Raw genomic sequence first — 12,444 nt, forward strand, 5'->3', positions numbered from 1 at the left:
GGGCTGCACCCCCAACTTGACAGCCAATAATAATTAAAAAAGGAGATCAAACCGAGAAGCAATCGCGTTCCGTGCGCTGATTCTGATCGGGCTCAACAGCGAATTGTCGCGCGCAGCGTACTTTCGCGTGTCTCAACTGGATGTCGAGAGGAGGCGATCGCGTAGGTTTACAGCGGATTTCTTACTCGTAGTTGGAAAAATGAGGTCAAATGGCCCGGTCCTAGGGGAGGCCCGTCAAAATCGCTACAGAAAAGTGCGGCCCTTACACGAGTCTATACGTTAGTTATAGTGGCGATATAAATTGTAGTCAACATTCACCTAAAATTAAAATAGCAAGCATAGTGTAATGTACGGACCATGTAAACCTGTAAACACCTCACTGGATGACCTCAAGCACTCGCTTTCACAACGCAAGCACTATGAAGAACGCCGGCAGCGGAGGCGCGAACGGTTCGCGCAACCGCGCGATTTACCGCAACTCCGAAAATTAGATTCATCATAATTATCTGCCTATATTTAAGTGCACTACAGATGGCCTCTGTCAGTGATCCGCAATATGACCTCTGTCTCTTAACTCTGCAACACTAGGGGCGCAGAAAGACAACCCGGCAAGGAAGACAGCGCGCATGAAGTTAGCAGCCATCTCTGCTCGCCCTTTATCATTGCATCCACCAATGATTACCAACAATTAGATATGGCACGCGGGCCGCATAAGAGTCAGCCGCGCACATTCATTCAAAGCTATGGCAGGGCTGGAGGAGAAGACGCGTGCTCTCCATCCCATTCGCGTTTCATTACGGGACCTACAACTAACCCTAATATTGAGCGCGTGGAAAGATAATGCCCATCAAGCCGTCATCCTTTTCGGCTCACTTTTACGTGCTTTTTCCCGCACCCACACTGTATGGGTCGCTGATCTATATGGCTCTTGTAGGTATTACGGAACATCACGGCGACAACAGTTATAATTTGCCTCGAGTGTCGATATAATTGCTTTCGCCATAAAGCGTGAAATAGAAAATTGTGATATACGTGTGTGTGTGTGGGTGAAACGACTCGCGAGCGGATGCGGCGACAGCGATCTGATCCTGATGCGAGAGCTGGGGAACCTGAATCCAGGCGTAGACCTAGCGAACAAAATCATGTGGTTATATTGAGAAAAGCCGCGAGTCTGCGCCGGCACCGAAATGAATATCCAGAGGCTCGTGAACGCAGTCGACGAACTGCATCGAGATACGACGCAGAAGATAGGCGGCACATTTTCATTTTCCAGGGGGGGTACCAGCTTTCCGAAACACACACACACACACGCACACGCACATGCACACGCACACGCACACACACACGCACACACACACACACACACACACACACACACACACACACACACACACACACACACACACACACACGTGCTTTTGAAGGTGCGCTGGTGCACGAACAATTAGCAGCCCACTTACGCTGTGAGCTGATGTTGCATTCGCTGTTCTGACTTGTTTAACACTTTCTCTTGTTCGGACAATCAGCTGGGCTCTCATAAGCATTTCCTATGCTTGACCGCTTTCCACCCTAACGGCTGCGGCAATCCGGCGAAGGTTTTCGTTTTCGTGTCACTGCAGTGTATTTCACTACCTGTCTGTCCTTTTTTATTCATAGTCAAACTGAGTTGCGCTAAAGCAGGACAAGAGGAGCGAACACTACGGGGGTGCGCATTCAGCCAGATGCCATCGTGCTTGCCCTCATGCATATTTAAAAGGTCTCCTTTCTTTTTGACGAGAAAACAGCTGGCCCATATTTTCTCACGTTCCGTTCAAAATGTCATTCGTTTCGTCCTTCGTCATTGAATGGGACGCCGCCATTATTGGAGAGATAGGTCACTTGGCGCGAAGAAAAAGATTTTAAAATATGGCCTCGGTCACTCAGAAGCACCTGTTCGATCGTGTATCAACTCGCATGTCAGTCTCCGTCGCGCATGTCGAACGTGCAGTCCAAGTGATGCGCTGCGTGTTATCGCTCGGGGCAAGACACGCCTGCATGCCGTATCCTCAATTTCGAGTGTTGTCGTCGTCGATTCTACAGCTGAAATCTTGTCTAACAAGATTGTACACGACTACAAAAGATCTCTAATCTAATGATAAATGTATAAATAGCGGTTGTAGTTAACCCATCAGTTCGATTCGACGAACAGCCACTGTGCTCGCCGCTATCATTGATTTGTGTTGCTCTTGCTCGCATTTCTGGGCGCAAGCTTGTCCAGTGAATGGTTATCTCAACTCGCCTTTTCTAGCACTGTTTACTTCTTCACCGTCACTACAACGTGATGACAATATGCGACGAACACTGTTGCTGCATTGTTTTACTGGCTGCAGATAGAACAAGCGGTTGACGTACAGCTTGAGCGAATTTACGGCGCTTTATAGAACGGTATACGATAACACAAACGCACACACGAGCGCTGACTTTTGAAAGCGGGATTTTTCCGAGGGTGGGCAGATGCATTCCAAGACTTTGACCGATGCGCCATTTTGACCAGATATCGGGAACGAAGAACGCCCGAGATCTTCTGGAGCATTTGCTATCTACAACTATGACTAATTCTGTGTCAGCCTGTAATTCTGCCTTCCGTATGTTTGGCTCAACAGGATTTACCATATCTTGATTGCAATTTGCAAATGTGTCCCGGGCGGTGCCGCGGCACATATGTAATCTTTCACTACGGATAAATATTGCGGTTGTCAGTCGGCGCTTGTGCGTGTCGTTGTGATAAGTGTATGGGCCTAGGCCTCGGACGATACAGAAAAGGTGCAGTGAACGAAAGCGGAACGCTATCTCGACGAGGACGCAAATATTGCAAATTTTTTGCTTACCGAAAACCTTAGCTCGGTAGCTAGGGTGTTCTGCTGAGGTCGCAGGTTCGATAACTGCAGGTGGTAAATCCGGGGCCCTCTGCTATACATATATACGGCGCCTCTCCAGAGCAAACAGATTTGCACCTTTCAAGGTTGGTAAGGGTACAAATCCATGTATTTATTACTCACACCCGTGAAAGGTGTGAGATAGAAATTATTCTTCCTTTTGAACTTTCACGAAAGTGAAATGATCGATCAATCGAGAGCGCAAATTGGTTTACGACGTAGCATTGAGGCGCAAAACCGCCCATGAATCAATAATTCTTTTGAAAGCCAACACGGTGTACAGTGGCAGCCGTGTGTCACACCAACTGCTTCCTTGTGACCAACAGCGGTCGAACAAGGAATGCTCCTGCTGGAGCCAATGTTTCGACACTCCTCTATGAGGGCAACAACTTCTGCGGCCACGTTGGCCCCCGCCATCTGTGATCACTTGCCTCGATGTTACGCTGCTTCATCAAGTTAGGTTGATGTGAGTGTTCTGATTGTGCTGTGAGGCTTTTAGCAAGACTAATTGCTATTTAGCTCGTGTACAAGTTTTAGGCTATTGCAGTACCACCCTGACGGCGAAATAGATTGATATTCAGGAAAGCTTGGTTCGACATAGTCCATGTGCGCTGTATCGATCTGTACAATTTTTTTTCTTTCTTTTAGACTAGTTCACTGCATAAGGCGATTACTGCATTAATCTGACAGCGAAATAAACTTGGTGGGGAACTATGTTGCGAACCTGAGCTGTTTCGCAGACGCCCAAGAAAGGGCGCCTTGTGTTTCTTGCGATATTAGGTTTTTACCAGACTACTGAATGCATTACACAGAAACAAGCTTATTTAAGAGAGCCTAACTTTCAAACAATTACGAATTCATTTCAAACCCCTTTAACATATTTGTTTCTTACAACTGTCTGTAGATGTGACTTTAGTTTTGCTAATGGTTTTTTCTTTGGTTGCCGTAATGTAAACCACCTTTTTTCCCCCTAAAACTGTCGCCATTCCGTATGTACTTTCGCATTATTAAGACCTTTCTGTAAGCTCACTGCGAGTGATCTGTATGGCATCACATAGCAGTGCAGTCGCTATTTTGTGAAGGCCTGTGGCTTCGTCGAGCTGTCTATGACGGCAGCTTTTTTTCCGCTGGTCCCTTGCATCGCGCATGTGTTTTGATGCGAATAAACTTATTATAATTATTATTATACACTGCTAACTAGCCCAATTTACAAGCTCTTTCACCAGTGTCTGCGTTCTTTTCCGTGATTTGCAGCGGTGCCCGGCGGAGGCGTGGCCCCCCCAGCGCGCACTTCGTTCGCCCAGGCTCTCCAGCAGCGGGCGGTGTCCCAGACGCGCCCCACTGCGGTCCCCCCAGTCCAGTCACCCAGCCCGGCGACGATCAGCTCCTGCAACGGCATCGTCAGCACGAAGACGGTGGGCGTCACGGCGGTGGGCAGCCCGTCCGCCCCTGTCTCGCCGATGACGACGACCCCACCCCGCACCGGTACTGAAGTCACCACCCTGACCCCGACTGGGTCGCAAAAAGACGAGATGAGAATCACGGCAAGTTCTGCAGAATGGTGGATACGCGGCATAATGCAATATACCTGGTGTGCCAGGTATTTCTGTACACAGGGTGTCCCAGCTATTATGCACCAAGATTTAAAAATACGCAAATGCCACGTGAAATGCGTCACGTTTTCACGTGCATTTCAGGCATTTCAGTTTTACGTCGCATTTCAGGCATGGAGTGGCGCCTGACGGCGGGAAAAAAATATCGTCGAGAACAAAGTCAATCCCTTTCCAGAATAGGAATTGGCGTCCCTGGTGCAGTATTCGGCCACTACGCCCCAATGACTCCAATACTAATTCCATGGCCCTCGGTCCCCAGCGGCCGTGAAGCAACTGACCAAAGTGGTGGTCGGAACTGCGACGCGGCAGAGGGTGCTAAGAATCTCTGGGTCCTGTCAGGCCGCCACTGGAAACTGACCCTGGTAACGTTTAACACGCGCACCGTATCGAGTGAGGCTAGCTTAGCAGGGCTATTTGAAGCATTATCAGGCATTGCCTGAGATATTATTGGCCTTAGTGAGGTTAGGAGAACGGGTGAGGCTTATACAGTGCTGACTAACGGCCACATTCTCTGCTACAGAGGTCTTCCAGATAAGAGAGAATTTGGAGTAGGATTCCTAATCCATAAGGACATAGCAGGTAACATATATGAATTCTACAGCATTAATGAGAGGGTAGCAGTCGTCGTAATAAAGTTGAATATGGGAGGTATAGAATGAAGGTAGTACAAGCCTACGCCCCAACCTCCAGTCACCACGATGAAGAAATAGAGCAGTTTTATGAAGATGTTGAATTAGCAATGAGAAAGTGAAACACAGTATACTGTAGTCTTGTGAGACTTCAATGCAAAAGTAGGGAAAAAGCAGGCTAGTGAGCAAGCAATTGACAACTATGGCATTTGTTCTAGGAACACAAGAGGAGAGATGTTGGTAGAATTCGCGGAAAGGAATAGGCCCCGAATAATGCATACCTTCTTCAGGAGGCGCAACAACAGGAAGTGGACCTGGAAAAGTCGTAATGGAGAAACAAATAATGAAATAGATATAAACTCTCTGCCGATCCCAGCATCGTTCAGGATGTAGAAGTGTTAGGGAGGGTAAAGTGCAGTGACCATAGGTTAGTAAGGTCTAGGACTTCCCTCAATTTGAAGAAAGAAAGAATAAAATTAGTCAAGAAGAAAAAGGCTCACCTAGACGCAGTAAGGGTAAAAACAGGCCAATTCAGGCTGGTTCTCGCAAACAAATATGCAGCTTTAGAACAGGACAATGAAGACAACATAGAAGTAATGAATGAAACTGCAACTAGGCTGATCTTAGAGGCAGAAATTTAAATGGGAGGTAAGGCTCCAAGGCAACCAGTAGGTACCCTCTCCCAAGTAACCAAGGACCTAATAAAGAAACGGCAAGATATGAAAGTTTCAAACTCCAGAGGTCAGATACAATTCGCTGAACTGTCAAAACTGATCAATAAAAAGAAAGCTAGGGACATCCGGAATTATAATGTGGCAAAGATTGAGGAAGCAGTAAAATATGGACGCAACATGAAATCAGTGAAAAGAAAACATAGGTCCAGGCAAAATGTATGCTCTGAAAGATAAGCAGGATAATATCAGCAATTTGGATGACATAGTAAAAACAGCGGAATAATTCTATAATGACCTATGCAGTACCCAGAGCAGCCAAGCTTTCATCGGAAGTAGTGGTGAACACTACTTCCGGGGAGAGGCCTTCGTCCTGCAGTGGACATAAATATAGGCTGATGATGATGATGATGAGTGGTGAACAGGATACAGATGCTCCTTCTATACCCAGCGATGAAGTTCTCTTAAACTGGGAAAGCTTAGGAGTGAGGATCAATGGCGAATACCTCAGCAACCTCCGATTTGCAGATGACATTGTCCTATTCACCAATAACGGGGACGAATTACAGCAAATGAATGAGGACCTTAACCGAGAAAGTGTAAGAGTGGGGTTGAAGATTAATATTCACAAGACAAAAATAATGTTCAATAACCAACCAACCTCTTTGTATGGCTTTCAGAGATTATGAAAAATTATTTGATTAAGTAGAGATACCAGCAGTCATCGAGGCATTGCGTTAACAAGGGCCTTGCAAGACATTACCAGGGGAAAAGCTGCTGGAGAAGATGGAATAACAGTCAATTTTTTTTCAAGGATTGAGGAGATATACTTGAAAAGCTTGCTGCCCTTTATACGCAATTCCTCACGACTTGAAATGTACCAGAAAGCTGGAAGAACGCCAACATTATACTCATTCATAGGAATGGAGAGGTTAAAGAATTGAAGAATTATAGGCCCGTTAGTTTGCTTTCAGTATTGTATAAAATATTCAATATAATTTCCAATAGAATCAGGGCAACACTTGACTTCAGCCAACCAAGAGAACAGGCTGGCTTCACGAAAGTATATTTTACGATGGATCATATCCATGTCATAAATGAGGTAATAGAGAAATCTGCGGATTACAACCAACATCTTTGTATGGCTTTCATAGACTATGAAAAATCATTTGATTAAGTAGAGATACCAGCAGTCATCGAGGCATTGCGTAATCAAGGAGTACAGGAGGCATACGTGAATATCTTGGCAAATATCTAAAAGAATTGCAGAGCAACGTTGGTTCTTCACAAGAAAAGTAGAAAGATACCTATCAAGAAAGGGGTCAGGCAAGGAGACACAATCTCTCAAATGCTATTCACTGCATGCTTAGAAGTATTCAAGCTCTTAAACTGGGAAAGCTTAGGAGTGCGGATCAATGGCGAATACCTCAGCAACCTCCGATTTCAGATGACATTGTCCTATTCACCAATAACGGGGACGAATTACAGCAAATGAATGAGGACCTTAACCGAGAAAGTGTAAGAGTGGGGTTGAAGATTAATATTCACAAGACAAAAGTAATGTTCAATAGCCTCACAGGAGAACAAGAATTGAGTATCGCCAGTCAGGCTCTAGAGTGTGTAAAGGAGTACGTTTATCTAAGTCAGTTACTCACAGGGGACCCTGATCATGAGAAATAAATTTACGGAAGAATAAAATTGGGTTGGAGTGCATACGGCAAGCATGGCCAAATCATGAATGGGAGCTTACCACTGTCATTGAAAAGAAAAGTGTACAATCATTGCATTCTACCGGTGCTAACATATGGGGCAGAGACTTGGAGGTTAACAAAGAAGCTCGAGAACAAGTTAAGGACCGCACAAAGAGCGATGGAACGGTAAATGTTAGGCCGAACGTTAACAGACAGGAAGAGATCGGTGTGGATCAGAGAATAAACGGGGATGGCCGATATTCTAGTTGACATTAAGCGGAATAAATGGAGCTGGGCAGGCCATGTTAAGCGTAGGATGGATAACCGGTGCACCATTAGAGTTACAGAATGTATACCAAGAGAAGGGAAGCGCAGTCGAGGACGGTAGAAAACTAAGGTGGTGTGATGAAGCACAAGACAGGGGTAATTGGAGATCACAGGGAAAGGCCTTCGTCCTGCAGTGGACATGAATAGGATCATGATGATGATGATGAAATGCCACGTAGCTGGATAGAAGCAAGGTAATTTTTGCAGTCACTTGGAGATACTAAGATTGTTCTTTTTTCGCACTCCACCTAATTGCATAATTAGTCTTTATTAATCAATCAACTTCTAAATATAATTAAATGAAAAGTGTCGATGAGAAAATTGCAGATCAACATGAAAAACTCCCAACACAGCTTTCTGTTGCGCAATACGCGCTACATAAAAGTGCTTTTCCGAGTGTGAAAGAAGCCTGGGATTACATGCAAAATTGCCGTGTGACTGGCCGCTGACGCACTTTGCGTGTATTCTCTCATGCTTCGAAAAAACATTTTTATGTAGCATGTATTGAGCAACACAAAGCTGTATCGGGAGTTTTTCATGCTGCTCTGTAATTTTTTCATTAACACTTTTAATCTAATTATAATATTTGAGGAGTTCAAAAAATAATGAAGACTAATTATGTAATTAGGCGGAATGCAAAAACTAATCCGAGTATCTCTGAGCGACGGCAAATAGCATTACCTTGGTTTGTGTCCAGCGACGTGGCATTTGCATATTTTTAGATCTTGGTGCATGATAGCGAGTTGGGCCACCCTGTAAAACAGCGACTATATGATACCAGCAGGAACGGGCCGCGATAAGCCTAGTGGCTAAGGCGCTGCGCCGCCAAGCTCGAGGTCGCGGGTTCGCCTCCCCGAATTGCGTGCGGCCACGTTTCGGACAGGCCAAATGCAAAATACGTTCCTGTATTTAGACTTAGGTGTACCTTAAAGAACCGCAGATGGCCAGCATTAATCCGGAGTTTTTCACTACGACGTACCTCATAATCATATCGTTGTTTTCGCTCGGATAACCTCAGAATTCAATTTCAATTAAGCAATAGCAGTGATATTTCCGCCAAGATCGAATAATTTTGTTGCTAATTTTTTGTACTATTTCTTTAGGCGCTGTTTTCTAAGCCTTTTGAATAAAACCATTTTCAGATGAAGCTTTAGCTTGGGGGCTTCTATCTAAATACACGGGAAAAGAGAACTTCTTTTTATCGGCAACCACTGCGCCGAATTTCATCACATTTGTTGCATGTAAAAGCAATGTAAAATCTGAATCCTCTTGAAAGAGGACTTTCGATTTAGGCTTTCAATTTAATGAAAATTTGTGCAAATAGCAAAAATTTTCAGAAAACGAAACTAACAATTGTACAACTTTCGTAAAAAAGGAAATCCATCCCAATTCTGTGAATTGCATCTTATATTACATCTAAAGCATACAAAATTTATGTATTATACATGACTCTGAAGTACACCACTGAAATATGCGAACTATTGCAATAATCTGGTGAACTTTGTAACAAATCCACGTAAGCTGAAAATAATGCGCCAAATTTGTCCAATTTAGATGCAGTTTAAAAAAATGCGACATCTGTTCTTGGCGGAGAGTTACGAATTCGTAAATTTCGCGCCATCGTTTTTTCCAGACATGCAGTCGTCCGGCAATTCCCGCAAAACAATTCAGACCCTAAATTAAAATTTCGCTTCCAATACTAACTACACTTTATCTCTCAAATGCAGCACATTTCATTAAAATCTGCTTCGGCTTTATCTGGGAAAAGCATTTCTGCTTAAATAAGCAGCGCCGGAGTTAGGCCCGAGCCACGGAGTAGGACGAACAGGAGAGCCAACTCCGCGCACAGCATTCGCTCGGGACAAACCATGCAACGCGAACGCTGGGGGTCTATAGCGCATTGCTTTGCCCTCTCCTTCAGCTTCTCTTCACTTTTTCGCACATGCTTTCTCCTTGCCTTCTGCTGGATGGTTGGATGGATGGATGGATGGATGTTATGACCGTCCCCTTTGAAACGGGGGTGGTGGGTTGTGCCACCAAGCTCTTCTTATTTTGCCGAAGGAGCTACCTATCTTTTTGAGAAAACACACAGATGCAAAGAATTCCCCAGCATCAAAATATTTTAACCATTACTGGAAACTCTGTTTTTGTAGGTCTGCGTTGTGGTCTCCCTACCTTTCTGGCACCAAACCTCCAATTACCTCTTATAAACCTCTATTGTGGGCATGTTTACTTTAGCCCTGCTATCTCGGAACCCAAGGACTTCAAGAAGGCCAGAGGAGCGTAAACTGGTATCTGGGTGGATATCTTCACATTCCTGCTTCTCTCTTCGCGTAGCGCCGTCTGCCGAGGCACGTGGAAATCACTCAACAGCTTGCTTCGATGTGCGCATACGCTGAGTTGCGGAGGCCGGCGGCGATGGCGGCGTGGAACGGGCAGTGCGGCACGCGTACAGTGTGTCGTTTGCTAGTTTGCCCTTTTCGCGGAGCAGCTTGTTCTCGAGAAACGAGATGGCGCTTTCGGCTGGACGCCATACGTTGCCTCAGTGAATGCTCACGAATAAGAAACCATTACCGCTTCTGCCCTGTTTCCGTGCGATCAGCTGTCGGAAATGCAACTGGGTTTTCGCTTTAGCACTGTGCCTCATTCTTGTAGCAAAATGTGGAGCGGTGGATTGAAGACATCTGCCGTAGTTGGCTGCAAAAACATTGGCTGGCATAATAAAGAATAGAATGAATGTGTGAGTCCAAGTTCAGGGACCATTGCTACACACGGACAGCATCTGTTGCCGGCCCTTCTCAATGTACGACTTTCCTCGCGGATAAAAAAAATCACTTCACAAAAAGTCATGTCAGCGTTGTATCGCTAACGTTGTATCGCTAACAAACAAAGACTTAACCCCCGGAACGTCGGCAAGAGTGAGTACCGCTCGTTAAACAATGAAAAGGGAGTAGCGTCGCTTCCTGGCATAGTAAGTATCGCGCACGTTATCTGCACAAATCTACGCCAACTTGCGCGCAAACTTACGCGCACCCTATCGCCAACGTATTAAAAATATGGGAATGGGCGTACACTTGAATTAATGCGCCAAAGCATGGGTAACAGCGACTATACCGACAGCACACGAATGGTCGAAGCTGAATGTTTCGTGACGGTCCCCAGTAGTAAGCGAGTTGTTAGCGATACTACATATTTGCTGCCAGCTATTACCAAGAACAGAAAAGCTACGTTAGCAGGCTTGTGTGCAGCAAGAACAAATCTATTGCAACTGACCACGCCCACGCGCGAATAGTCAGAAAAATCATATAGTGACGGCACCTACGAACTTCACTGACTCAGAAACCTGACACGCCGCTGCTTCTAAGTATTTGCCAAATAAAGAACAAGGAGCAAAACACAAAGTGATCCTGATTCCATTCCTAAGCGGGAAGCTAGGAATACATTTTTCGCCTCATATACTCAGCTCGCGCTGTTTGGACAAAGCTTATGAGCTGCGAAAGCGCCTTTACATGTCCTCTGAAGCTGTGGCCAAAGCTTTGTGTCGACCACCCAGTCAGCGTCTACGATATCTCCTGAAACAGAGGTTTCCTGAGCCGCACCGGCTGTCATGTACATCCATTGTAAACACGGAGGCAGGTGAGGCAAGCAATGGACGCGTCGCCACGTGATCAAACGTGGCAGTGCCCACGGGATCATCGCGAAAAGGGTCAATAGACGACACTACCTAAAGTTTGCCCGCGAAGCACCAGCGCCGAAGGCTCCCCTAGCGGACCGATGGAAGTATCGAAGGTCGTCGCTGTGCCAGCGCGCCCATGTTATGTACGGCGCGAGCACTCGTGCGCGTTGTTTTCGCGATGGTGAGCACGACCTCGTCAACCAGGAAAGGTGGCACGCAGTACTGCTGTGTTGTTGATTGCCACACAACAGCCTCGAAAACACGAAAGGTCGAAAGCTGCCCGGGATGTACTACTGAATTTCGGGGAGGTGGTACGAGGACAGACGACAAGCATGGATAACTGCATTGCGCCGAGTCAATTAAGTCACTTATTTTCGCTTTCGCGTGCAATATCACAACCGCTCGATAAAAACGCTATATTAGTAGGCCTCTTTTTAGCGCATGGCCGTTTGTTTAGTCGTGTAGCGCAGTTGAATTGTACAGTGACATCTGCCGTGTTAACTTAGCGGTAAATGCATACATGTTGCGCCGCTAAGCTCGAAGACGCGAGCTCAATTCCCGGCCACGGCGGCCGCATTTCAATGGGGGCGAAATGCAAGAATACAGTTCTTACCATGTACTTTGATTTCTGTGCACGTTAAGGAACCCCGGTGGTGAAAATAAGTCCTAAGACCGCCATTACAGCGTGCCTCATAATGATTTCGTGGTTTTGGCACGAAATTAAACTAAATGCAAAAATAAAATGGTTAATAAATGTTCTTTCGATTCTGTGAAATTTGTGGATATTGTATCCCGCTATGACTGGCGGTTGTTATCTGAAGTCTTGTGTTACCAAAGCATTCATTACTTTGAGAAACTAACAGATATTATAAACTCATGTAGGTCTGTATCCTCCATATCTCGTTGGTACTCTACCCCTAGA

General features: G+C 45.6%; 1 protein-coding gene across 1 annotated transcript in view; it reads left to right on the forward strand.

The window, feature by feature from the left end:
- The first annotated feature begins 419 nt into the window (after positions 1-419).
- The window catches only part of LOC119437327 (protein argonaute-4), a 62,104-nt gene continuing 50,079 nt past the window's right edge, over positions 420-12,444 (forward strand). The window contains exons 1-2 of the mRNA XM_037704376.2: positions 420-450; positions 4,170-4,459. Coding sequence (XP_037560304.2) covers positions 420-450; positions 4,170-4,459 — 321 coding nt within the window. The remainder of the gene's footprint in view (positions 451-4,169; positions 4,460-12,444) is intronic.

This window comes from Dermacentor silvarum, chromosome 1 (assembly GCF_013339745.2).
Source record: "Dermacentor silvarum isolate Dsil-2018 chromosome 1, BIME_Dsil_1.4, whole genome shotgun sequence".
NCBI lineage: Eukaryota > Metazoa > Arthropoda > Arachnida > Ixodida > Ixodidae > Dermacentor > Dermacentor silvarum.